Below are 25,497 nucleotides of genomic sequence, written 5' to 3' on the forward strand. Positions count from 1 at the left end.
CTTTTCGCTGCCAGTGAAGTATTGTGGTTTTGTATGAAGAGTTAGTAGCTAGTCACAAGGTAGTGGACAGTGGTTCTGCGGGTTAGGTGAATAAGAAATTTGTGGACTTAGTTGATCTGTCTTGAGGCAAATGCACATTATATTTAGGCTAACTGTTGGGAATTTTTGTCCAGAAAACGACACAAGACAGTCGTTTTATCTTTAAATACAAAACTGGAAAAAGAAATCAATAATTATAAGTAGACCTATTGAAAAGCTTGAAGTGTGTCTGCACTGTCTCAGCACCAAAGCTTGAAATAACTCTGATGCTCATGGTAAGTTAACTGAGACTGTCATATGTTTGATACATTGTGACTGTCACACCAGACCTAATTGTGGCAACTGTCATATTTCTTACACTAAGAAACAGTTAACTGCTTAAGTTTAAGTTCTTGTAGAATAATAAAATGATAACTAGGTCTAAAGGAAACCTAAAAGTATGGCTTTTTGATGAATTTGTTGTGGATGATATAAGAGGATCTAAACCACCAGCAAGCAAAACTGTGTACCTTCATTTTCGATGCTTGCATTCTGAACTGCAAGAACAGCAACCAGGAACATCTTCTCTGCGCAATTCTGCTGAACTTGCAATTGGAAATGTTAAGAAGTGGTGGTTACAAAAAGCTGGCATCCCCACAAAATCAAATAATGCTCTAATTAACATGATCCTAAAGATTCAGAAGGATTGGACAGCTTTGTTCAAGCAACGGTTGAAAACAACACAGCAACAAGTGGACAAAAGAGGAGCTTATTTAAAAGAAATGGAGAAAACGTTTTGGGCCCCTCAAGCAAATTGTGAAAATGGATTAAACCAAGAAGATAGAATGTTCTTGCAAAATATGAAAAGCAACAGAGAAGGTGCAATTTCATCGCTGGACAGAGTGTCATTGGCTAAAAACAAGCGAAAAATGGAAAAGATTTTGCAGGTGAAAAAAAGAAAACACAAAGAAACGCAACGGAAGATGGTTCACGCAATAGTTTCTGAACAGGAAGAAGACAGTGAATCTAGTCTGCTAAGTGACACTGGTGAAAAAGATAACGACTTCCATCTACCTGGCACATCAAATAAACGAAAGAAACAACTGAAAGAAAAGCGACATGCAGTTAGTCTTCATCTTGATTCAACACAGTGGAGTGAAACTGTAAGCCTTGTGGCAGACAAACACCATATCAGCCACAGAGGCCTAACAGAAGTAATGTCTGCTGTTGTTAGCTCTGGCGGTGGCAACATCAATGACTTATCATTGTCAAAAGACACAGTACGAAGACATCGCAATAGCGTACGAGAGCGAAGGGCTAAATCTATAATCGATAAACATCATCAAACGATTCAAGAAACTGAAAGCAGTAGATATTTATTACACTGGGATGGAAAAATGCTACAGAGCATACAACATGTAGGCACACCCCAAGAAGTCATTGCCATTCTCTTGACTGCAACACATGAAAACAGCAAAATTTTGCTTAACATTCAAAAGGTAGATAATGGTCATAGCACAGCTGCAGAGGTAACTGAGATAATTCTGGACACTTTGGACACGTTTAATATTGATAGACATGTAATCATCGGTTTGGTGTTTGATACAACATCAGTTAACACAGGAATTCATAAAGGAGCAACTGTGTGCCTGGAAAAAGCATTTGGAAGTAGTCTATTGCAACTAGCTTGTCGACATCATGTGCTGGAAATTTTGTGTGGAGCGGCTGCTGCTTTGGTGTATAACGCCACAAAATCACCAAATGAGGCAGCATTTAAAGTTCTTCTCGACCGCTGGCCTTCCCTTGACAAACAGGACTTCCAAGTGTGTGAAGTAAAATGCAGGAAGGAAAAAACTACATGTGAAAATACCATTTCTTTTTGTCAAGCTGCATTACTTGATCATACGTCTAGAAAAGATTATCAAGAAATTTTGGAGCTGACTCTCATCTTTCTTGGTAAGTATCCTCTTTTTGCTTTGTAGCCCCTACATTATTGCAAAAGATCACGCTTCTGTGGTGATTAGCTTACGGATGATAAATTGATATTACAGGGGAGTGTTGCCAGAAGGAAAGGTGTTTAGAATGAGGGCACCTGGTGCAAGGCATCATGCACGCTGGATGGCGAAGGTAATCTACACCATTAAGATTGCCATGCTGCAGCAGCAGTTGAAAGAAGATATTCCACAGTCTCAACTGATGAAAATTGTGGACCTTGCTAAGTTTCTATGCCTGTTCTATGTCAAGGCATAGTCAAGAGCAGCTTTACCCTTTCAAGCTCTTGTCGAAGATTTGAATTTATACAAAATGTTGCTCACCAATGTAAAAGAACATAAATCTGAAAGATTTCGACAATTCAGCCAAGCCATGGCTAGCAAATTCAAAAACCACTTTTGGTATCTGACAGAGCGTTTGGTTGTCCTTTCTCTTTTCAGTGACGCTAGTGTGCAACAAAAGCAAAGTATGGCTAGGGCTATGAAGAGATACACTAAAGATTCTTCTTTGAAAAGTGCTGAGCAGCATATGCCTGCCATTACATTTTCCACGCAGCTGAAAGACTTATTTGGCCCACAGTCTTGGTTGCTTTTCAACGTTATTAATGAAGAGCCTATCTTTTTGTCCAAACGGGCTTCTCTCTGGGAAAAAGATGAGGACTATAACCGCATCAAAGGACGACTTTCTTATCTCAAGGTTGTGAATGACTCTTCAGAACGAGCTCTCGGGCTTGTCACAGACTACCATCAGTCTGCGGTAACGAAATCACAAGATCAAAAACAATTTCTCTATCAGGTGGTAAAAGACCTCCGTGAAAAACAAAACAGCCTCTTGCCGAAACCGAATTCAGAATGGTGCACAAAGAAAATCATGTCTGAACTGTGGTAGAATTCGACATTTTGAGAGTAGTACTCGTGTTAGTGTTCATGGAGTTGCTAATTAAACCACTTTGCTTGCTACAAGTTTGTGTTACTGCCTCTTATTGTATCCATTAAGATGCTAGAGTGCATTAGAAGAAAGCGAGTGAGCAGTTTCAGGAATAAGCGAAAATTCCATATTTTGAAAAATTTCAAACTAGGTGAACCAGGGTCAAACGTTAATATTTTTTTGTGAATTTGGTGTAGGAGATACATTTACCAAAAGGAACATTATTACAAACTGACGAAAGATTTAAAAGAAAAAAAATTTTTTTTCGAGATTTTGAGCCAGCCTATTAAGTAGACAGGAAGGCAAGGAAGCCATTCTTCGCGTCCACCTTCAAAGCCTAAGTGTCCTGTCACAGCTACATGCTCTTGAGCGGTGTCGAACCGGCGCCCTTTCGAATGCCGTACCAGGACTCTCACCACTAGGCTATGGCTGAGGCAGACGAGACCGCATTGCGGACGCACTTGTGTCAATTGGGCTGTGGATGATTTCTTTAACCTAGCCTCTTACGAAAGTTTAAGAGTTAGGGTCCGTTTCCACTTCTTTCGTCTCTCACAAGCATCAGATAGAGGCCGGAAAATTAAATGTCATGGTGGATGAGGTGGCCCTGTTGCTCACCGATGCTTTAATTTCAACTGCCATTCACACATGATATGTAAAGTGAAGCAACAAACAACTCACCGACCACCATCCAGACAAGCATTTTGTACCAAGTAGAAGGAGGTAGAGAGACCATCAAGTAGATATTCACAAGCATGTTGAGTATGGGGATGAATGGGACAAAAGGAACCTGAAAGTTAACATTGTCAAACGGGGATTCCCAATGGCACAACCACGCGAAACAATGCTCACCGAGAAGGATAATTCTTTTGAGCTTTGTGGTTGGAGGAATATGATAACAGTTCCGATGATGACGGCTGCGATCAGGACGATGGCCATGGCAATCAACACGGGATGCCAGAAGGCCACCACGGCTATGACGCTAAACAATGTGATCCCTAACGAAACGGCCACGGTGGCCCAGCTAACAATCTGGGATGACAGATCGGTAGGAAGGTGGTTTGGAGGCCACAAAAGCATCGACATGCGAAAGGAAGAAGTCGCCAGCGAAATCTTTTCTTTCTCGGTGATGACATCATCATCTGACGGCACAGTCACGTCAGCTTCTGGGTCAGGCTGATACCTGTAATGTAAATTAGTTTGTAAGAAGCACATGGGGTGAGATTGGATTACGAATCTTAGTCAGTTCATGATTGCTTTGACATCTGCATGGGATTTATCATCGAGGGAGCAGTGCACTTAACGTCTCCATGGTATTGACTTTTATACATTTAGTTTGGTGAGACATTTTAGGTGCTGGTTTAATCGACATCCGCTGGCAGCAACTTTTCCCCTTTACTGGCACAGCTATTGTTGGGGAGAGGGTTAAGGTAATATTGCCCTATTATTTAATTGTTTCCAGTGATAACAATCTTTCTTTTTGTAAGCTTTTCAGAAATTTTTGAAGGTCTTCCCAAAAGCGAAAGAAACTATTAAGGTTTTTAGTATAATACCAACTTCATTATCTTGAATTTTGTCAGCTCGTCTTTGTGCTTCACATTGAGTACTATCTTTGTACTGTTGATAATATTTATTGCAAAAATATCCAGTATAGTTATATAGACCTAAAACGAACAACTTAGCCTTTGTGCTTGTGCTAGACGCATTGATGGTTGTGTTCACCTTAGCAAGAGCACGGATGCAGCAACGAGAGTGTAGGCGGCGAGCGTGCCGATCGACATAAGATCAACCAATTCTTTGAGATCAAATAGCACGGCCATCACCCCTGCAAAACCACAGCTAACGATTGATAGGTACAAGCAATTTACATTGAATCTAGTTATGGTCCATCGAGCGATGCAGAGTGTAATATAATACAAAAAATATAATGGAAGAAAATACTGCACTGAGTTAGTGAATACGTTATTATGAGAGCTTTTGCCACACTTGTGCGGCGAATGCTGGAATAAAATTATCTTCGTTGATTTGGCAGCGTGATGGTTTCTTCAATCAGGTTAAAGGTAATCAAGCTTAAAGTTACAAAAATTGAACTCTGAATTTCAGAAATATTTCAAAATAGAGTTCCCTCCACTTTCTGTAAACTTAACTCCAACAGTAATCCCAACCTGCAAACAAGCCAGACACGATGGTGGCGATGAGAGGGGTCTTTGTGTAGTCGTGGACCTTGGCCAAAAACTTAAACAAAAGTCCATCAATGGCCATCGCGTATATGATGCGGGGCATCGGGAACATTGCCCCCAATAAACTATGATGAAACAATGAAAGTGATTACACTGCGTGACTAAAACATGAAATACATTAGAAAAAATAAGTTATTGCAGAGGTAAACTTCCGGATTACGTCTAGACTTTACAAAGCGTTGAAAGGAACTTTTTCCTGGTAATTTTTCTTACTCACAGAAACGAATACGACCTCAATCACTGAAGATAATGGCTACATCGTTTTACACTTACATTCCAGCAATCAGCATATCTACTACTTCACTCGTTTTATGTGATTTCAGCCAGGAAGTTCTTGAAGGTGTAGGAGCTGGGGGTGCGGTCGCTTCCGCCAAAATGAAAAAGTGTTGCTTGTTGTTTTTTTTAGCCAAAATACTATTCTTGTCAAGCTCTAATCCAATGCAATACTCAGTAACCAGATGTCGGACTGGATGCAACAAAACAACTAAGAGCTAACAAATACTTTGTCATACCTTATTCAAGTTGAGCTGTGCGAGTAAATAGCAATAAAGCGACCCACCTGGTCGACAGGGCGCAGATGGCGCCGATAGAGACAGGGTATCGCGCCCACCACAGGCCGACGTACTCGAATGCGTATGGCAGGGGGGCTTCTTTGTTCAACAGGAAGTAAGGCTGCATCAGCGTCAAAGTGGCAGATATGCCGAGGTAGGCGACGCAGCAGACAATCAGAGAGAACACTATTCCGAGGGGAATGGAACGTTGGGGGTTGATCGCTTCTTCGCCTGAAACAACGCTCATTCAACGTTTGTTGACGTAGATCTTAGCGGTACCAAGACATCTTAAAGGGGGAGGGCATACTATTAACTTCAGGCATGAACAATCGATTAGAGATTTCGAAATTCAAAATTTTCACATACCTTTCTCAAATAGCAAATACGAAAGGTTTTCAATTTTCTCGTGCAATCTCCAATCAGCAACTATTGGGATCAGGTCATTCTGGAGCGCCGACCTGTTGCAGGGTCGGCAGGTACAACGCACCGCGAGACTATCTTACGCGAATTCTATTTCATCCATTGAACAAATCTTGCTTCATGCAGATATTTTTGTTAACTGGTGTTAAGTTTACATCACAATTATTTTCACTAGACACTTGAACCAATGTGTATTTAAAAAAAATGCAAGCTACGAACAAACAAAAGCTAATCTACTAGTAACTAGTAAGATGACGTCACAATACAACTATGATACATGATAGTTGAACAAATTGTTTGGATGTCGTAAAAAATCAAAATTTGTATTGAAATTAAATCTTCGGCACTTCCACTGTATTTCAAAACAAAATTTGAATTTGATAAAAAATTATAATGGTATTGACATCATCTAACTAGTAGGTTAGCTTTTGTTTGTTCATAGCTTGTATTTTCTTGGTTTCCCTTCAAAACCAACCACCAATACACATTGGTCCATTCTTGCGTCACAACCAGTGTCACGACAAGTGAATAAAATTATGATGGGAATTTAACATCGGTTAGCAAAAATATCTGCATGAAGCAAGATCTGTTCAATAGATGAAATAGAATTCGCGTCAAATAGTCTCGCGGTAAAATGTTTCTGCGACAAGTCAGCCGCGGTCAATTATCTAGCACCAGGTGAGCCACGCCAGAATGCCGTGTACCCAGCATTAGTATAACACGCTGACTTAAGTTGTTTCTTCGTTTTGAGGGATCTGGTAAAGAGGAGAAATGCCCTATGAGTGTTGGTTGCCACATGATCAAAGCGCATGTGGGTTAGTCTTTATGTTATGAGAAGGTTAGACATGAGCTCCAAGGAATTGTCATGCGACAAGAGGAGACATGTGTTCTTAAAATTAACACAAAGAATTTTCTGCATTTAGAAATCAATCTCACCGGTAGTGGCGATACAGTCAAAGCCGACAAACGCGTAAAAGCAAGTCGCTGTGCCCGATATAAGGCCTGAAAAACCATAGGGCAGGAAGCCGCCTGATCCGAAGTCTCCGTTATTCGATATCGCTGCAGCCATCGTTGCATTGGCGACTTTCGTTGACATCGTTGCACTTTCCACCGCATAAGTCACCATCGTCGATGTATTTGATACACTTGTTGAAGTATTTAGATTCCTGGAAAAGCACGTCATAAAACACGAATCACTACAAACGACAAACTGGGACTTGCCAATTTAATTTCATGAAAAAATAAAGTTTAATCCCGAGAACATACTCAAGGATGAAGTTGAAGCTCTTAAAGTGGGAATACCGGGATTTCACCAGGGGCTGCTTGGTGAATACCCACGTATTGTAGTGAACTGTGTATAAGCATGTACACCGACATTAGTTTGTACTTTGTAATACACGAAACGAACGAAGTGTGTGACTACAGGTCCAAACTTGAGCTTTGCAAGAAATTGCTTTCTCGAGCAGATGACAGCTTACTTGAAATAATCTGCAATCTCTTCGGGGGTCCAGTTCCAATTGTGCAGGTCTGCTGTGGTCAGACCAGCAATGATGACAAAGATGATGACGCCGATATTTAGGACGGTGAAGACCTTGTTAACCGTCGCAAACTCCTTCACTCCAAATGCAATCAATGCTGGCAAAACAAACCATCATCTTCAGCTTCGAAATCATCAAACAACTAATGGATGGTCTCAATAAACAAAACTTTGAAATTATCTGCAGTGAAATTTGTTTACATTTTGCATTGTTGCACTTAAAACTTGGTGGAACCTTCCAACTTTATGTTCGGATGACGTAATTTGTACCCAGCACTTTTAAATTTATACACTTTCGTGGTGTCAATCAGTTTCCAAACCAGCGTGTTTCAATCACGATTTATTTGCGAAATTTGCAAATGTAGATAATGAATACAAGGTTGTATTTACAAGACAAACTCTCAACCGAAGCTCTATTATTGTATCATTATTTATTTCAAAATCAAACAAAAAATACTATTTAAAATCAATTGAACGCTTTAGAGCAGAGGTTCCCAACACAGGATCCACGGAGCAAATAGATGTCTGCAGAAAAGTTTGATGTGTACATTGACTTTAGCAAAAAGTATTAAACTGTAGGCGCAAAAATTCATATATTTAAGTGAACATAATGATGTAAAATTAAGAGTCATCCTTGGAAGCACAAAGGTCCGCAAGTTTGGTTAGTCCATGGCTACAAAAAGTTTGGGAGCCATTGACTTGGAAGAACTACAACTGGCATAGAAATAACGATATTCGCTCCCAAGATGCAAATCAACCAAGTACGATGACAAAGGTTCTGCTTGACGTGAATCAGATCAGCAAGTATTCTACAAGAGAATTTGCACTGACAGGCTTGATACTTCGTTACATTAACACAGTGATGAATATAATGTGTGCTGTAGTGTATATGGTGTTTAGGGATGCGAGTAGTTTTTTGCGCTTTTTTTAGCGCAAACAATCTGTCTAAACATTAAATGCTGGAACAAAATTTAAATTTTCGCTTCTCTGAAATAATCAAGATATCGAAAGGTTAACCTGTAGTTTAACATATCAGTCGACTACACTGCAGATTCACGAAATAGATTTTGAAGAACATTTATTTATTCGAATATAATTTATACAAAATACAATAGGATTAGGAATGTTTGGTCTAAATTCATCCGAGGTCGTCGATGCCTGGTCCAGGCTGCAAGGCAATTGAAGGAAAAGAATATGATATGAATGAAACAAACCAATAAAAGAAAGAAAAGTTCTATAGTGAGTGGTCAGATAGTGCTGACGCCAGGAAGATCGCTCCTTCTCAACATAAAAAATTAAGACAAGCAGCAACGGAGGTTGATTGTTAACATGGTCACCACTGGGACCGAACCTGGACCGAACAGTCCTCATCCACATCATTGGTAGCATTTGAAGTTTGGTGGTTCATTGGTACCACTTCCTGAGCATGCGGCCACACTTCTGACTTACAGAACCAAGTCAAACTCACTTTTTGTTCACAAACTAAAACAACATTTAAGCAAAACGGACACGCAATAAAGACAACGTAGAAAGGCTTTCTTGCATTCTTGTGAAGATTTTAGTGGAAATCCGAAATAATTTACAAAAGATTAGGCCTACCTCATTATAATGTGGACTGCTTGTGCTGTAGGCTACTTTTATGTTTGTAGATATTAACAGCAAACGCAACACTCCATAATCAACACGACACGTCGCAAAAGGGGATGAGAGCTTCATCAACACTATCAGGACATCATCATCTACCAGCTCATCCATTCCATCACTCACCAGGACAAGAAACAATAACTTAAACTGGATATCAAACCTCAATCGTCTTAGGCTACTGTGTGATGCGCAGTCTGACCATAGAAAGAGCTCAACACCTGCTCTCCTGGCCACATGGAAACGGGCTTTTGCCTGAGGATGGGTTTCTTTTATGTCCGGTTTTCTTTCTCCATCCTATTATTATGACTGCTCAGTGCTCATCCACATCAATACTGGAACTGGTAAATTTAATCCACAATACTTTTCATTAGGCTGTCATTCATTACATGTGTGCTTCTCTCTGTTTTTGTTTTATTTTTTGTAATTTGTTTTTTGGGTTTTGTGACCGTGCTAATTACTGACATATAGCCTACCACATGATTTTCCATTCAGGCACGTTTTAAACCTTTCAAGGTTTTGCCACCTTTTCCCGTTCATTAACGTGCTGGTAGGTCTATATCGATTTTTGTAGTTAGTATCTTTTTCTTCCCGGACGCGTTAATGACGAAAAATAAAATGATTGATTGAAACTGTAGTAAACTAATTTATAATAAGTTATTCAGCAGCAATAATTCTACAGTTTCTTTTGCAGTTCTTTGTTATGATAATCGAAAACTCATTGAAGCCCCGTTCGAACGAAAATGGAAGACACCATACTCGAGTTTCACCCTTGTTTGAGATCATCAGCGGTGCATATCCATGTTGTCTTGAGCCGGAATTGAAAACTTCCATTCTTTTGGACGTACATGACATGGAGTGAGAATCGAACTTCTGTCTAGTATGCTGAAATGGTGTCCAGTATGGCAAAACAATTAAGTTTAATCCCAAACAAGGGTCAAACTCGAGCATGGCGTCTGCAATTTTCGTTCGATTCGGATCGTCAGACCACTCAGCAAGCGACAACTCAGCATGTGCTTCAACTCAGCAAGTACATTTCAGCTACTGTCAAAACAAATGAGATTTACTTGCTCAGTTCGGACTTGGTTGATCATCGCTTGATAAATTGATTTTGCTGACTTGTGACATGTCAAGATTCGGCTTGCTCAGTTGTTACTTGCTCTGCGTTTTGCGCGAGTTTTTGGTATCAGATATAGGCTACCTCAATGAAGCAAGAAATATTAGTGACTGACTCTTGAAGCACAGTACGATTGTGCGAAAAGGATGTAGACGTAACAATGTGGAAAATGTTATGCGTGCATTGTGATGCAATAAAATTAACTTGAATAGTCGTGCACCCCTGTACTAGGGACTGATAACACCATGTAACAAAATTTCGCAAAATTTTTTTTTATGTAGCCTATTGTGTTCTGTTACTTCAAACTAATCACCAAAATAGCAAAAAAAATCTGAAGTGTCCTTACTTTTGATAAAATGTCACTTTTTCTGATTGTTAGTTTTACTTAAAGATTTTCTGTATTAACCAGCATAGTTTTCTATTAAACGTGTAAGCATGCAAACACAAAAAATATTTTGCAAATATAAGCCATATATAATTAAAGAGCACATCGCCTCTTGTGAAACGTGCTCTGACAATGTCTCGATCGACCAATTTAAAATCATCTCTCGAGGCAGATCTGAATTTCAGACTAAGATCATGGAAGCGTCAAGAATCAAACGTAATAATCCGTCTCTTAACCGGCAGTTATTCGCCTGTGGCTCATCGTTCCTCTTGTGTGTGCTCTAATTGTTTGTCAAATGCCTAGTTTACACCTCATGTGATCTGTTTTCCACCGTATAATTTACTTGTAATCATTCCTGTGTCACTTGTTCAGTTTGTGCTTTTCGGTCTGGAGTGTCGTTAGTATACAGTTGCAGTTATAGTGCAAAGTCAAATTTACCTTACAATTTTCATTTTATGTATATTGCAGATATGTAATTCCTGATGAGGACGCACGTATGTGTCGAAAACGTTAGAGTTCATTTTTAATTATGTTATATTTGTGTATGTAATACATCATGTTAAACCCGCTGAAGTTACTTTGTTTTATTTCTCTATGATTCAACGAAGCAAACTCTCTACCAAAGCTTTATAAGCCATATAATTAAGCATTTTGTGTGACTTGTGTCTAAAAACTGAGAAATCTTCTCGTATTACGAACCATACGTGCACTCCCCCTCCTTCATGTTGCAAATTCACAGCCCTTGATATTTTCTTTCCATATAAGATGAAACCTTTCACCACGTTTTTCGCTTCCACCAACCACCCATACAAGGATCAAAACAATCAAGATGGGAGTGCAGGAAATGCATTTTTATGAACAAGAAACACACCATTTTTCATATTCTTTTATCACATTGTTTCTAAAAGTTGATAATTATTGCTTAGCCAATTACAAAAATTCTGAATTTATGTCTGTATTAGGTATGTTGAATTCGTCATGAGAGACTTTTTCTATATCTTAAGACACTGCCGTGTCTTATGCAGCTTTTTTGCTCAAGGGTTTGAGAAGTGGCAACTCAGCTTCTGAGTGCTATGCGAAACAGGTGCAATAGAACATAATATGGAAGAATAATTAGAATATGCAATGTCATGTCGGTTTTTTTGTTTTTCTAAACTGTGAACTGTCAACCATATAGAAACAACTGTCTTCTGTAAGGTTTCGGGGTTCTCTCCAAACTCTTGAAATAGCAAATACTGTAGTATCAAATGTCATTTTCCCTTAGTCAGCCATCTAAATTGGACCGATGTGTTCTGCAGATCACATAAGGTGCACAGCTTTTAACTTGGTCACTAATTTCCATACCAAAATACATTTCATTAGTATAAAAACTTTGCTTCTAGCTTTGTTTCACTGCACATTTCGCTTGTTAGTCTGATATGGTTACTGATATAGATAGACCAGACATAGCAAAAAGTTTCAAAAAAATTAGTAGAAAGTTTGCATTCACGTGATGATCCAATTCCCAACTTATCTGCAATTTAGGCTAGAGCTTTTTACAGAACACAGTAAGAAACAATGAATGATTGAAACATTTTAAGTTCTATATTTTCTGATTACATTGATAGTAAATAACAACAATTTGAAATTTCTGTACTTGCTCTATTCCGCGATTATGACAAAACAAAGATCATTGTTATGATACAAGCTACAATTATGAAGCTAAAATGATAGCCACTATGACGTAACACTTTATCGACCTGATAAGGAATTTAAAATAAGAGCTTGAGAAACAGGGTACGGTACTAAAAGTTCAATAACCTTAAATAAATATTTTTTAAACGACACTTGTAGAAAAAAATCGCTAGAAGCATGTTTTAATCAGCAATATCTTTCAAAAAATACTAAAAACTTGACGTAACTAATTTTTTGTTACATGGTGTAATCAATCAATCAATCATTAAATGACACAAAACTTTAAAGTTTTTGCTCGAAGTCAGTCTTTATACCATCGACGACTAGCTATCTCCCACAAAATAAAAAATAAATTGTAAAATGAAATTGTAATGCTGTGTGGGAGATAGCTATAGTCGTCGATGGTATAAAGACTGGCTTCGAGCAAAAATTTTAGAGTTTTGTGTCATTTAATGATTCGTTGAAGTTTTTAGATTTGTAATCGCTCATAGAGGAAGTGCCTTAGTGCCTGATCCTTTCTTTGACTTTAGCATATTTTCAATAAATTAATCAATTAATGGTTTATTTGTCAGAAACAGGAACATAGGTATACATGTTTGAAATGTACAAGTAATATACACAATGCAAAAGTTACACACATACGCGCCGACTTCCGGGGGGGCCGGCGCCCCCGTAAATTTATGGTTGAGGGGCAACAAAAATGTATATTACAAGTGGTGTTTCAAAGATAAAATACTTCGCGAAAGACATTTAGATCATTTAAACGGACTTAGAGAATGCCGAAAGCGAAAAACAGCCTGCGTTGCTCTTGCCCGCAAAACAGCAGCTGATCACATGGCTTTCTCTGGAACGTGAATTACTACTGAGATGTGCACGCTCACAGTCACACACTGCTTATCTTCCCGCGCGTGAGGAGCAACGTCAACGTCCAAACGCGTGGTAGGGATAAAGCGAATGCGAGGTTGAATGTTTATTCTCATTTCACGAGTTATCCAAACGTCCGTTAGATTTTTTGTGACTTCAAACACGAAATCGATTTTAGCAAACTTTATCGAGTTGAAACTACGACACAACGAACAATTACGTGAATACAGCTTAAAGAAAAAATGCATTTTTCAAAACTGTCATCCGTATTTTGGTTCAATAAGCACTGTATTGATGTATATATTGTGAAAATATATACATCTCATACACTCATCTATATGGCACAGTGACACTCCTGCACTATCGTGTAGCCTATACTCGAGTATAGGTCAATCTCGTGTATAAGTCGAACCCCTATACTTTTGAGCCGAAAATTGGTAATATTTCCTTCTCCCGTATATGCATAAGTCAAATAGCTTATTACCGACACTACCAATCGATGGTTCATCTAATTCTAAGACTAAGTATTGGGATTGACATATGGTATGGAAATTTCAAAGTAGATCGTAGAGTAACTTACGCTGCTGGAATAGTCACGTAACTATTCATGGCAATATTAAGTAAACCAGCTAAATTAGACGCGCTATTTTCAACGAGGTCTTCCCGCTGTGAGATCAATCATGATTCAACAGAACCCATTGTTTTTTTCGCAATGTGTGAGAATTAAATCGAAAACCGATAAAAGAAAAGGTGTTTAATGGTCTTGGTCGCAGATATTGCCAGCATTAATGACGTCACTTAGGCTATTATCACCTAGCCAATCTGACATCATTGTTTCATGCGGCCGCTAAAGTTTAACATCGACTTCAACGATCATGGAATGTTACGTAATAAGAACAATTATATCTTACACGCAAAAATAAAAAAATCGATTTCTTAAAACAGCTCTTTGTGCTGTTTTGTCTCGTGAGCTTTGCATATTGCTCAATAAGTGCATAAAGTTTAGAATTCACAAGAAATCATTAAATTTGAAAATTAAGGTTGAATCACTGTGAATAAACGTACTCAAAACGTTTGCTTCGGCCGACGCCATTTCAACTTCTGTAATCTACGTCGGCAATTTTGCCGCAGCAAAAATGCGTTCTTTTTGTAAACTGCCTGGAAAAAACAGCTTGTCCCGTGTATAAGTTCAACCTGTCTTTTTGAGGTGAACATCACTTGCGAACATCTCGACCTACAGTATACTCGAGTATATAGTACGGAATTCGATAAAAGACTATAAAGACTTTCGATAAAAAACAAGAGAAAACACTTCGCCGTTGTTAACGCTTTGAAGGTAAGTAATTAGCAAAACGAGGTTAATAAAACTGATACCGGGTTTCCACTCTGCTTGAGATCATGATTTTTTGCGTTTAATTTCGATAACTTCACTGTTTTGATCGTTGTTATTCACTCGCACGAAAATGAAATGAATCGGCTTGTTTTCCAACTGTTCTTCCAATTATGACCTAACAATATCAAAATTTTTACGACCAGGCGTACTGCATGCGTAAAACTAATCGTTTCAAGCAGCGGTTTTAATCAATTCAGTTTACGACCTAGGTGTCAATATAAACAGGACACTAAGCTTAATCAAAGACCATTTTAATTGAGTAAAATAGCGTTATGGTTATGACGTCATCACCTTTCTCGCCCCCCAAGGTTTTTTGAAAAGTCGGCGCCTATGGTTACACAAGTTCCCATGCCGACAGGGAGACAACGAGACGACCATACGGTCTACTAGTCAATTGCCACCCTACGGAAATGCATTCCAACTGGCGCCTTGTAAATGGGACATTCAAGAACGACATGGTCAGCAGTTTGTTCCTCTGCACCACATTCACAGGTCGACGAGAGAGCCAAACCCCACTTGTGCATGTTGGAATGGAAGCGACCGACTCCGGTTCGAATTCTGTTGAGCGGAACCCAAGACGGCCGGGGAAGGTCCATACGAGGGGAGCGTGCCACCGGGTGAGGTATAAAAAATAAAACCATGGAGTTTGGTGGCGGCACACCATGCTACATTCCAAGTTTCTTCCATATAATGTGGTGCGCTGATAGTATGATCGCTGAATGCTTGTAATAATTCAGTGGAAGCTGGCACAAAGAGGTGTCTTTTCGTCTATAGCCGCCGGGAAGGATCATTGGAATGTTGTAATGGTATTAAAATCATATTTTTTGTGGGAGGGGGAAATAAAATTTTGGGAGGATTGCTCCTCCAAGCATTCCCATTCCTGATAAAAGGTGGACAATTTTTTTAAAATAATGTTGAAAAAAAAATAGTGACAACTTCAAGCTAAACAGTAGGCATGCAGTGCATGGATACGCCACTGCATTCAAGCCACAGCCGTAAATTTAGTATTAAGGTGCAAACACGTAAATCACCTGTGAGTATGATGATGACCAGGAATGAAAAGAGGTCCGGGTAGGGTGCTAACCCAGAAGCATTGAAACTGCAGCAGTTCGTCATAAATTTTTCGATATGATTTTCGATCAATGCGTCAAGATTTGCTGTCCAGGCTCGAGCCACACTTGCTGCGCCTGGAATATAATGGATGGCAACGATGCCAGGCTTACAAGTCACTCGAGCACAGCTAGTTACAACCGAAATATTTATGATCAATAATAAAATGCAAAAAATAATAGTCATTGAATCGAATGTGATGCCTGGGGCAACACAGAAGAAAACTATTTAAAAATAAATGGGAGTGTTATGGGCGTGTTTCGCTAATCCGCTGCAGAGATTCGACAAGCAGACATATTAAATCAAGTGTCAAGTGACATATTAATTTTATCAATGGCAATGTTGTTACTGAGCATTATAGCATTGTTGAGATCTATCTGAGTGGCAGCAGTTATTAGGGGAGGCAGGAAAACTTGAGCGAGAGCAACGCATGTCTCGAAGAGTCTGTGGCAAGGTCGATGGAGGAAACAAAAATGAAGTTGGTCAAAGACATCCGTTGACCGATCCTCTGCAAACGATTGTTCTGTTCCAGAGGCGCTCAACGCCGTATTGTGCGGTCGCGTATGAGAAGAAAAATAAGCATCACACCTCATCTTTACATCACCACCACCTTGGCTGCAGCTCTTGTCATAATCGGGATGGCGGGTTCTTCTGCTCATTCTCAAAAGGTAACGAATCAAACAAAATTTAAGGAAAAAGGTACTAGCCCAAATTACCAAGAAAATTTTATACTTTTCAAGGATATATTCCAGCTCATTTGTACGCTCACTAGAACCTGCATGGTTCTACGTTTGAGTGAATCTTCTATCTGCCTCTAAAAGTTTTAATGCAAAAGGTGATACTTTTTAAATAATAAAACTGCGTCTGAATCCAGTGCCGTGATGTTGACAATTAGATACTTGGAGCCTGAATACTTTGTTAGAAAACTTTGTTCGATTCATTCAAAAATAAAGCAGAAATGTTTCAGCACAAAACTGGTAAGCAGAAGATTCACTTTTAAAAGTAAATTATCCAAGATGTTTAAAAGTATAATCCTGGTTATGAAGGACGTAATATAGGACACTAAAAGTGATACACAATTACACATGTTATGAAAATTAATACCGACTTGACGACAACTCACCTATGACGTAAGAAAGGATCAAATTCCATCCTATGACAAAAGCGCAACACTCCCCCACAGTGACATAAGAATAAACGTATCCAGAACCTGCTTTGGGCACCCTGGCACCAAACTCCGCATAGCACAATCCTAAACAAAGAGGAGTTTATGTCAATCAACACTGATAAATTTCGGCGATGACATCATGACGCGCCCTTGAACGATGGTAGCTGTGCGATTTTCTGCAATTTAGAAACCACAATCCCTTCCATGGCTCGATGTGGAAGCGATCTCTTCTCTGTCTCTCCACAGCTGTTCCACCAGACATCTCTTATTGTCTGCTTTGTTAAATTTTACATAATTTCTTTCATTGCAATGTTGTTTCAATAGAAATATTTCCCTTCGTTTCCCATGTTTGACACCTGATTTTCAAAATATTTATTCCGGTTACTAAGTCTGTTCTTTTTCACAACCACGCTTCTGATCATGTAATTTCTGGCTTTCTTGGCATCAAAACCTCGATCATACAGCAATACATTCCATTTCAAGGTCTTATCAGTTTCATGTTGATGCATCTAACAAGATTCTTAACACATCTCAAGTCATGACGCCAATTTCATGTCGGTAAAATGTTCGTACAGCACCTGGCATCACTGCCTTCAGACCTTTGTGAAGGCAGTGATGCCAGGTGATTCAGCCAACATTGCTATAAAAGCTTGCCGAATACATAGTACCAATGCAATCGTGCTGCATTTTAAGAAGAATTTAGTTATCGTAACGCCTTAGAAGATCTTTATTAGAAATGCCATCTTACATTAGGCTACCATAACCTATGTCTTTTATTAGGAAGATTTGTGTTCTTTTTTCATTTTCACTGTCCTCCGAACACTTGAAAATGCTCTAATGTCCTCTTTTTTGCACTTTTAATTTTTTTGCTTGTGTTTTCAACAGGATTTTATTTTTATGTGACATTTCGGCGAAAGCTAAATAAGGCTAAGCAATACCAAAATGGAAAAGTCTGTTTTCTGTGGCTGTGATAGAATTATTCTTGTTAATAAAAAGACTTACTGAACCTCAAAGTTGAACGCATTGTTTGTTGATATGGCACGTTTATTTCTGTGAAAACAAAGGTAGTACTGTACTACTCTCGATGACCATATCAGACGGTTTTCATTGCATAACTACCGTGATACTTACTAGAATGGATTAATAGATAGACCGCTTCATTTGACGAGTTTAAATGTTTTGATTGGATGCTTCTGTCCCAAACCAAAAAATGGGATGATGTTCGCCGTGTGTGAAGTATCTGGCAGAGAAAATTGTTGGCATTGATGATGCTAAACTGTTCGATCTATACCAGTGCTTGTGCAAATTTGTGACAAGGCACCTTAAAACTGATACATTCGCTTTTTCTAAAACGACGGCACATGAAAAATAGACAGAATGCTTCAAACATTGCAGAGCCATCAAATTTCTCAATGAACTGTTAAATCGCACAATAGGCCTATTCGTCTGCAATAGGCTGTAGCTGACAATCCAAACGTGGAAAACATTTTTTCTATGATGCAGCCACACCAGCGTAATGAAAGGGACAAGTTGAGCCCGCTCATCTTATCTGTGAACAATTTCAATCATATTCCGTGGAAGCAATTTTATGATTTCGTTAAAGTTGATCCTTCCTTATTGAAAAAAGTTAAGGAAACAACAAAATATTTATGTGCTAAATCTGACAAATTCGTTTTGATTTTTAGCCGAAACGCTTCAATGATCTAAAATCCAAAATGTAAAAAAACAAATTGTTCAAACGCAAAATTTTATTTGCATTTTACTTGTTTACGAAACATGTCCTTTGTTTTGGTGATGAAAATATAGTAGGCCTAATCTTGAAGCTTGACTAGCGCCGATCTGGCGTGCCCCATGCTGGCTACCATTGGTTGTAAACAAAAGATAAATTAACCGTGATGACCAACAAAAGTCGCCTGTGAAAAACTTGTGTATTCAAATAAAGCAGCTGCTAAGATTTTTGCAACCAGCACAAGCATTTCTTGTGTTGGGCTCATGGAATCGTGTTTCGCGGCTTTATCTGGTGAAATCCTCGCACATATGCCGAATGCTTATCTCATAACTCCAATGTTTCCAGGAAATCGACTTTCCATGAAAAGATTTGCTGAAGGCAACAGGCAATTGGTCTGAGAGAACTGATGATCATATAACAACACGAACACAGCACTGGGAGACGTGTGAAGGTCTGTATTATGAGCCGTGAATTTCGAGCCAACAGGCCTCGAAATTCACGGCGGACATGTCCGCCGTCACAGCATGCGATGTCCGCGGGAAGTACCATCTAGATCGGTCATATTTGTCCGCCGAGAAATAACACAGGAACTAGCGATACAAATCGTCATCGCATAGCACGAACAATTGTTGCAAGAATATAATTTCCCGCGCATCTAGAAAATGTGAATACTGTATCTCTTAGCTTCCATTCAAGCAGGAAAACTTTCGATTTTTACGTTGCTTCAACGATTGCTAACATTAAATCAGCATAACAAAGGTGAATTCTTCGCTAAGAATCGATGGGAGTACTACTTCCAAACTAATCACGCGCAACTTAGTTCGGGTCTGCTACTATTCGGTGAGTCCGATTCGGTGAGTTCCTAACCTCTAACCCCTAATCCCTAACCCTAAAACGGCAATGATAATTAGACTACGGTACCCAATAATTCAAAAAAAATTCAAAAAATCATCGAATAGGGATCGGACTCACCGAATCGGATTCACCGAAACGGGCCATTCCGATTACAGCAAGATGCAGCAAAATCTGTGAAGTTTTGGTATTACAGTAAGAAAGAAAAGGCCCAGGGAAAAATTACTTTCCCTCACATGACACGCAAAAATAAACCTAAAAAAAGCCTAGCGAAACTTTGCACAGCAGAAAATAGTAGCGTTAGTGTAGAAGTTTTCCGACCCCTGCCCAGAGCATTGTGACGCAAGAAGCCACACGACCTCGTTCGGTGGAAGTTAATCAGTTATGCGGCGCATTGAGCAGCTACACGGCGCTTTGACTCTTCAGGCGCACGTCGTTGGTCTGATGAAAGCCTTTCAGAGTAACTTCGCTGAAATTTTAAAAAGTCTTCTAAACCGTAGCTATAGTTCTCAAATGGCGAAAAATTATCAAGCTAAAGTGATTAAGCATGACGATCGACGCTAAAACTGGCGTGTCCGCGGTGAGACTTAATTTGTCCGCCGAGATAGCTGCTCAGACCGGACACGTTTGTCCGCCGTCAATAAAAACGAATTTCGAGGCCTGTGTGTACAATGTCCAAGATGAAGATACCACGAAGACAAGTTTAACATTTCACGATGTTGGATCATCTTTGGTTGTTAAAGACATTTTCGAAGTATTGGTTTTGTTGCTACAGCATTTATTTTAGGGTTTCCAATTTCGGAAAAAATTTCAAAATTAAAGAAATAGACGTTGATGTCTCTCAACCTCTGTTATGGTTCCTCGATGTTGTTGAGAATGAAAAGTTACACAAGGATCCTTCATTTAAGATGCAACCGAACGGTTAAAAATAATAACCGTTCGCCCCGATAGCTCAGTGGTTACGCGCCGGGCTCAAGATCACACGGCGCTGGTTCGACTCTCGGGGTGTGCGTTTGAGCAACGCATTTCAGGACTGCTCTCCATTCAGCGGCACCTAGTGAATGGAATAGTTTCTCGGCAACAAGACTTCAACAATCGGAAAACTTCACTCTGCCAATCTCGGTAACCGGCCCTGCGTCAAGAGCCTCTACAAGTATGCGAACAAGTACCAGGAATAACCTATCAAGGCTTTGTCAGTCCGAGGATAAAGATTCAAAACCAAACCAAACCAATAAGTAAACAAAATCAGTCAGTCAAATATGATTCAACGTGTCAGAGTAACAAAACGCCAGATTTGCTGTCTGGGAAATTGTCATCAATACGCTATTTCACATTCTGTCTTGAGGTTTCCTTGATTTTAAAACCTGATTTATGACCTGATTTAAAACCTGCAAACACTGATTTGTTTCATTGATGATTAATTTTGTTGAAAGACTAGAGACTGGGCGAGTGACTTATTTTAGGTGGTTTATTGTTTAGCCTCTTTTCTTCTGCACAATGTCCGCTCCGGGCGCTTGCTGGTTTTGTTGGCTCTTTTCTTTCCGCAAATATAAGAGTTAAACTGACTGGTGAAGGCGGTGGCTGACAGTCTGTAGCAGAATTAGTGGTGCGATACTGATGAGCCCAGCCTCATGAGCGAAACACGGTGTCTATCGCTGTGAATTCTTGTTACAATCGGCTGCCGAAAAACATATCGTTGATTGGGTGGTCTAAATGGCTAGCGTGGAAGCTACACCGTAATGGTTAGCGAATCGCAACTGCTCGGTGTACTAGTGACATAGGCGTCGAAATAGGGTGGGCCGGGTGGGCGGTGCCCACCCTACCGTGAAACGAGGGTGGGCAAATATGTTTCGCCCACCCTGTTTTCATGACACTTACGAAGTGGTCGTTACAATTATTTCTGTTTTTGTTAAACGCTGAATTATCCAACCAATTGCAGCGCAACTTCTTGTTTTACGCTATGTCTCTCGCCAGGTACCCGACAGAACAAAGCAATTCCACAACGCTGCCGTCGCTGCGTTGAAAAAAAGGCGATACTCACTGCATTGTTGTTGCTACGGCAACTGCCACACGCTGGCAATTCCTGGTGAGGGAAAGCCGCGTTTGATCTTTTCTCCGAATGGTCTCACTTTGGTTACGTCACAATTAAACTTCAGTTCGGGGTCAGCGTAAGAGAATATGAATATGACATCACAATGAACAAGACAATAAAATAACCTATACAAACTAAAGACGTACTGTACTGAAAAAATCGCTTTTTACAAATGAAATCTTTCCTCACAAATTTGTTGCTGGGTACGAATTGGGGCACCGCGCGATGTTGTCATTTCATTATTGAAAAGTTAAACATGAAGCAAAATCAAACATCTATTCGTGCATTCTTAAAATTCCAAAAGGCGTCGAGATGATAACGCTAAAGAAGCCACGTCCAGCACGAATGAACGTAGAGATGACATTGATGAAGATTGTTTTTTTTTCGCTGAGACTTTTCGGTCATTTGTCCAAAATGACTTGAAAAAATTCGGTCATTTTTTATTTATTTCGGTCATTATTTCTGATGAAAATATTTCCTTTGAAGTAGCTGATACAAACCAAAATCTGCGCTTCCTGACTAGCTACAACATTAAGTTTCGCTGAGAAAGGTTGTTTTTTTCGGACATTTTGACCGAATTGACTATATTTTTTTCGGACATTTTGCTAAAAAATCGGTCAATAACCGATAAATGACCGAAAAAAAAACCAGGATGAAGAAAGCAGTGCTTCAAGAATGGACAGTGGTGAAGTCAATGTCTCAGGCAATGCACCGGTAGTTACAGAAGATAGCATGAGCCATGGATCTCTACCTGCTCCATTTGACGTTAGCATGCTGCCGGATCAGCTTCCGGCTCAGGAAGGTCGTGTGTTGCAAAGGAAGCTTTTTTCCGAATTCCAGTTGATGCGTCTTAACCCTGATGGATGGTACTTGTTACTGTAGCTGCTGTTTGTGGGCCTCGGAAAACAATCGGTTATCTGCCGCAGACCAACGGAAGTTATACAGCGGCAATATCCGCACAGTCAGCAGTCACCTGTCCGAACATTTTGCGGCAAATCCGAAGGCGTCACTTTAAAAATAACAGGTCACGCGCTTTTTAGGTCGCAAAGGAAAACATAAAAGAAGTTTAGTTTAGCAGCGCTCATAAGATCGCAAGGCGCAAGAAAGCAAACATCAAATCTATTAAAGCTTAATTGCTGCAGCGACGCTAAACGCAGTCTTTGTGAGAAAGACTGACCATTGCGAATTTGTGAACATACACATTCAATGAAATCTGTTTGAAAACTCTCGCCCACCCGAAATTCCTCTATTCTAAGAAAAAATCGACGCCTATGCTAGTGAGTACTTAGCCTTGTGCTGATAGCCAGGAAGGACGCTCTATTCTTCACAGTAGTCTACAACAGTTGCACAATGCATCAGTCCCGATACGGTGACATAGACCTTTTCGTCATCAAACGCAGCCATTAAAACCATAATAGAAGACTGGACTTTGGAGACAGCAGAATATATATGATGCGTATTTCATTAACTGGCAACAAAAACCATGCCCAACAAAAATGCATGATCACTGCTGTGAACAAACAGAAGCCGATAACGAATAAGAAATGACCTTCCCCCCCAACATTCCGTATCCACTTTGTGCTGAGGCTGAATTATACTTTCTGACAATCACTCTACTCGTAGTTTGCAAGATCAAGATTTGTGTACGCTTCTGAATCCAGGGGAGGTCTAACCTCTCTCTGTACCAGGCTGCTGCTGCGCTGTAGCTACAAAAAAACATTACTTAAAATGATTCAATCAATCATTTTCAATCATTTTATTTTTCGTCATTAACGCGTCCGGGACGAAAAAGATACTACTAACTACAAAAATCGACATAGGCCTACCAGCACGTTAATGAGCGGAAAAAGGTGGCAAAACCTTAAATGGTTTAAAACGTGCCTGAATAGAAAATCATGCAGTAGGCTAAGTTATATGTCTGTAGTTAGCACGGCCACAAAACCCAAAAAACAAAAAGAAGCACACATGTAGTAATAAATGACAGCCTAATGAAAAGTGTTGTGGATTGAATTTGCCAGTTCCAATATTGATGTGGATGAGTAGTCATAATAATAATAATAGGACGGAGAAAGGATGAAAATACAAACAAACAAGTTAAAGTGGTTCAGTAAATTAATATACGAGCAGGCGGCTTGTTACCAGTGGCCCAACTGTGTTCAACCAAATCAACGACAAACATACGAACAACCATTGCGCTTATTAGCAATGCGATGTTACTTCCTGCCAACATGACAATCTCCTATATGCGATAGAATTGGGGAAGGAAACTTTTCACAAAAGAAAAAGAACCGCGCGCCATTAAGTTGCAATGCTTTGGTTTCTTAACCAGAACAAAGCACACCGCGAGAGCCGAACCAGCTCAGCGTGATCTGCAGTCGGGCGCTTAACCACCGAGCTAACGGGGTGGACAACACACTGCACTACACTTGCTTTAGACTTACACTTTAAGCCTACCTGATAACACAGACGTGACAGCTGCAATGAAGAAAGACAAAATGACGCTAGGACCACTGATTTCTTTCGCCACAGATCCAGTGAGGACATATACTCCAGCACCTGCAAACGGACAAACTATGTCAACTTAAGAAAGTTAATTGTGTATAAATATATTTTGTATATTGTTTGTTTTGTTTGTTTTTCATATATTTATCCTGCATTGCGGGAAAGCGGACTTGAGCGCTATGCATCGGTGTACGCCTTCCGACGTACACCTGACCCACGCTGCAACCGACGGCAATGTCTGTTTCCGGTTGTCTACTCTACTTATGACTTAAATTTGGTACTACCCATTACTCGAAAGCGATCACTGGGTAGAGGCAATTATCGTAAAGTTTCTTGCCCAGAGAAACAACAGCAAGTGCGGGTGGCTGGAGTCGAACATGCAGGCTCTCGACTGCGAGCCAAACGCGCTAACCACTCGGCGACTGCTGCTGAGCTAATTAACGGCCACTGCTGCCGAGCAATTAACGTGCGGCCTAAGCTAATTGCCGGAGCCGGTAGGAAACATAATGGAAATGATGACGATAACCATCACAGACGGTGCTAAAGTCACTACATATTGCGTACAATTAAAATGCCTTTATACTGAATCGGTAGTCCAAAAGTACCAATGCACAACGGTCCGTGATATTTTTGATGGTTTGTGATCCGCGCTAAAACTGTGGGCTAAAGACTAAGAATGTAATTATTCATTCATTGCATATCGTATAAGCTTATAGTTCGCACTGAGTGTGACTGATCGGTTAATAGCCTACATCACTGATGTTGGTTTTGACTGCATGCTGTGAAACAAAAAGCCTACACACATACGGTATTTTTCATAATGAGTAAAGAAAATCAGTCAAGTTCGGAAACTTGTATAATTTATTGATAAAACTTTCGCCACCGTAAAGGCGGCTTATTCAGTGTCTTATTCAAATAGAATCGATCGCTTCTTTTGTGAGGTACAAAAGCAAAAAAGTTCTACAAAATTAACTGTGACATTGCTGAAATTGTTTTTACTAAACTATGCTAAAATTGTGCATTTCTAGTTTCGCCCAAACAAAATTAGTTTCAAATCGATTGTCACTCACCGAGAGTTGCGCCAACGCCAAGGGCTGACAGGTCAAACACAGTCAACACCCTGGCAAGCTTGCTACCTCCGACGGTATCCTTGTCCACAACTTTTCTCCTGGTCATAGCAGTTAAGTATTCTCCAACGCATCCGTCCATGATTAGTTAATAATGTAGCCTACCTCAGAAATATAAAACTTGTAAGACGACTGAGTCGGTTCTACAGCAAAATGATGAA

At 39.8% G+C, this 25,497-nt stretch overlaps 1 protein-coding gene across 1 annotated transcript in view; it reads right to left on the reverse strand.

The window, feature by feature from the left end:
- LOC145779145 (high affinity cationic amino acid transporter 1-like) overlaps positions 1-25,497 on the reverse strand; it is a 29,525-nt gene extending 4,028 nt beyond the window's left edge. Inside the window, exons 1-11 of the mRNA XM_082590722.1 lie at positions 25,280-25,497; positions 24,162-24,263; positions 16,990-17,118; positions 15,788-15,943; positions 7,624-7,780; positions 7,082-7,311; positions 5,734-5,956; positions 5,100-5,239; positions 4,657-4,759; positions 3,787-4,117; positions 3,616-3,724 (exon numbers count right to left, since the gene is read on the reverse strand). Of these exons, the coding sequence (XP_082446848.1) occupies positions 3,616-3,724; positions 3,787-4,117; positions 4,657-4,759; positions 5,100-5,239; positions 5,734-5,956; positions 7,082-7,311; positions 7,624-7,780; positions 15,788-15,943; positions 16,990-17,118; positions 24,162-24,263; positions 25,280-25,418 (1,819 nt within the window). The 5' untranslated portion in view covers positions 25,419-25,497. The remainder of the gene's footprint in view (positions 1-3,615; positions 3,725-3,786; positions 4,118-4,656; positions 4,760-5,099; positions 5,240-5,733; positions 5,957-7,081; positions 7,312-7,623; positions 7,781-15,787; positions 15,944-16,989; positions 17,119-24,161; positions 24,264-25,279) is intronic.

Source organism: Aplidium turbinatum, chromosome 10 (assembly GCF_918807975.1).
Source record: "Aplidium turbinatum chromosome 10, kaAplTurb1.1, whole genome shotgun sequence".
Lineage (NCBI taxonomy): Eukaryota > Metazoa > Chordata > Ascidiacea > Aplousobranchia > Polyclinidae > Aplidium > Aplidium turbinatum.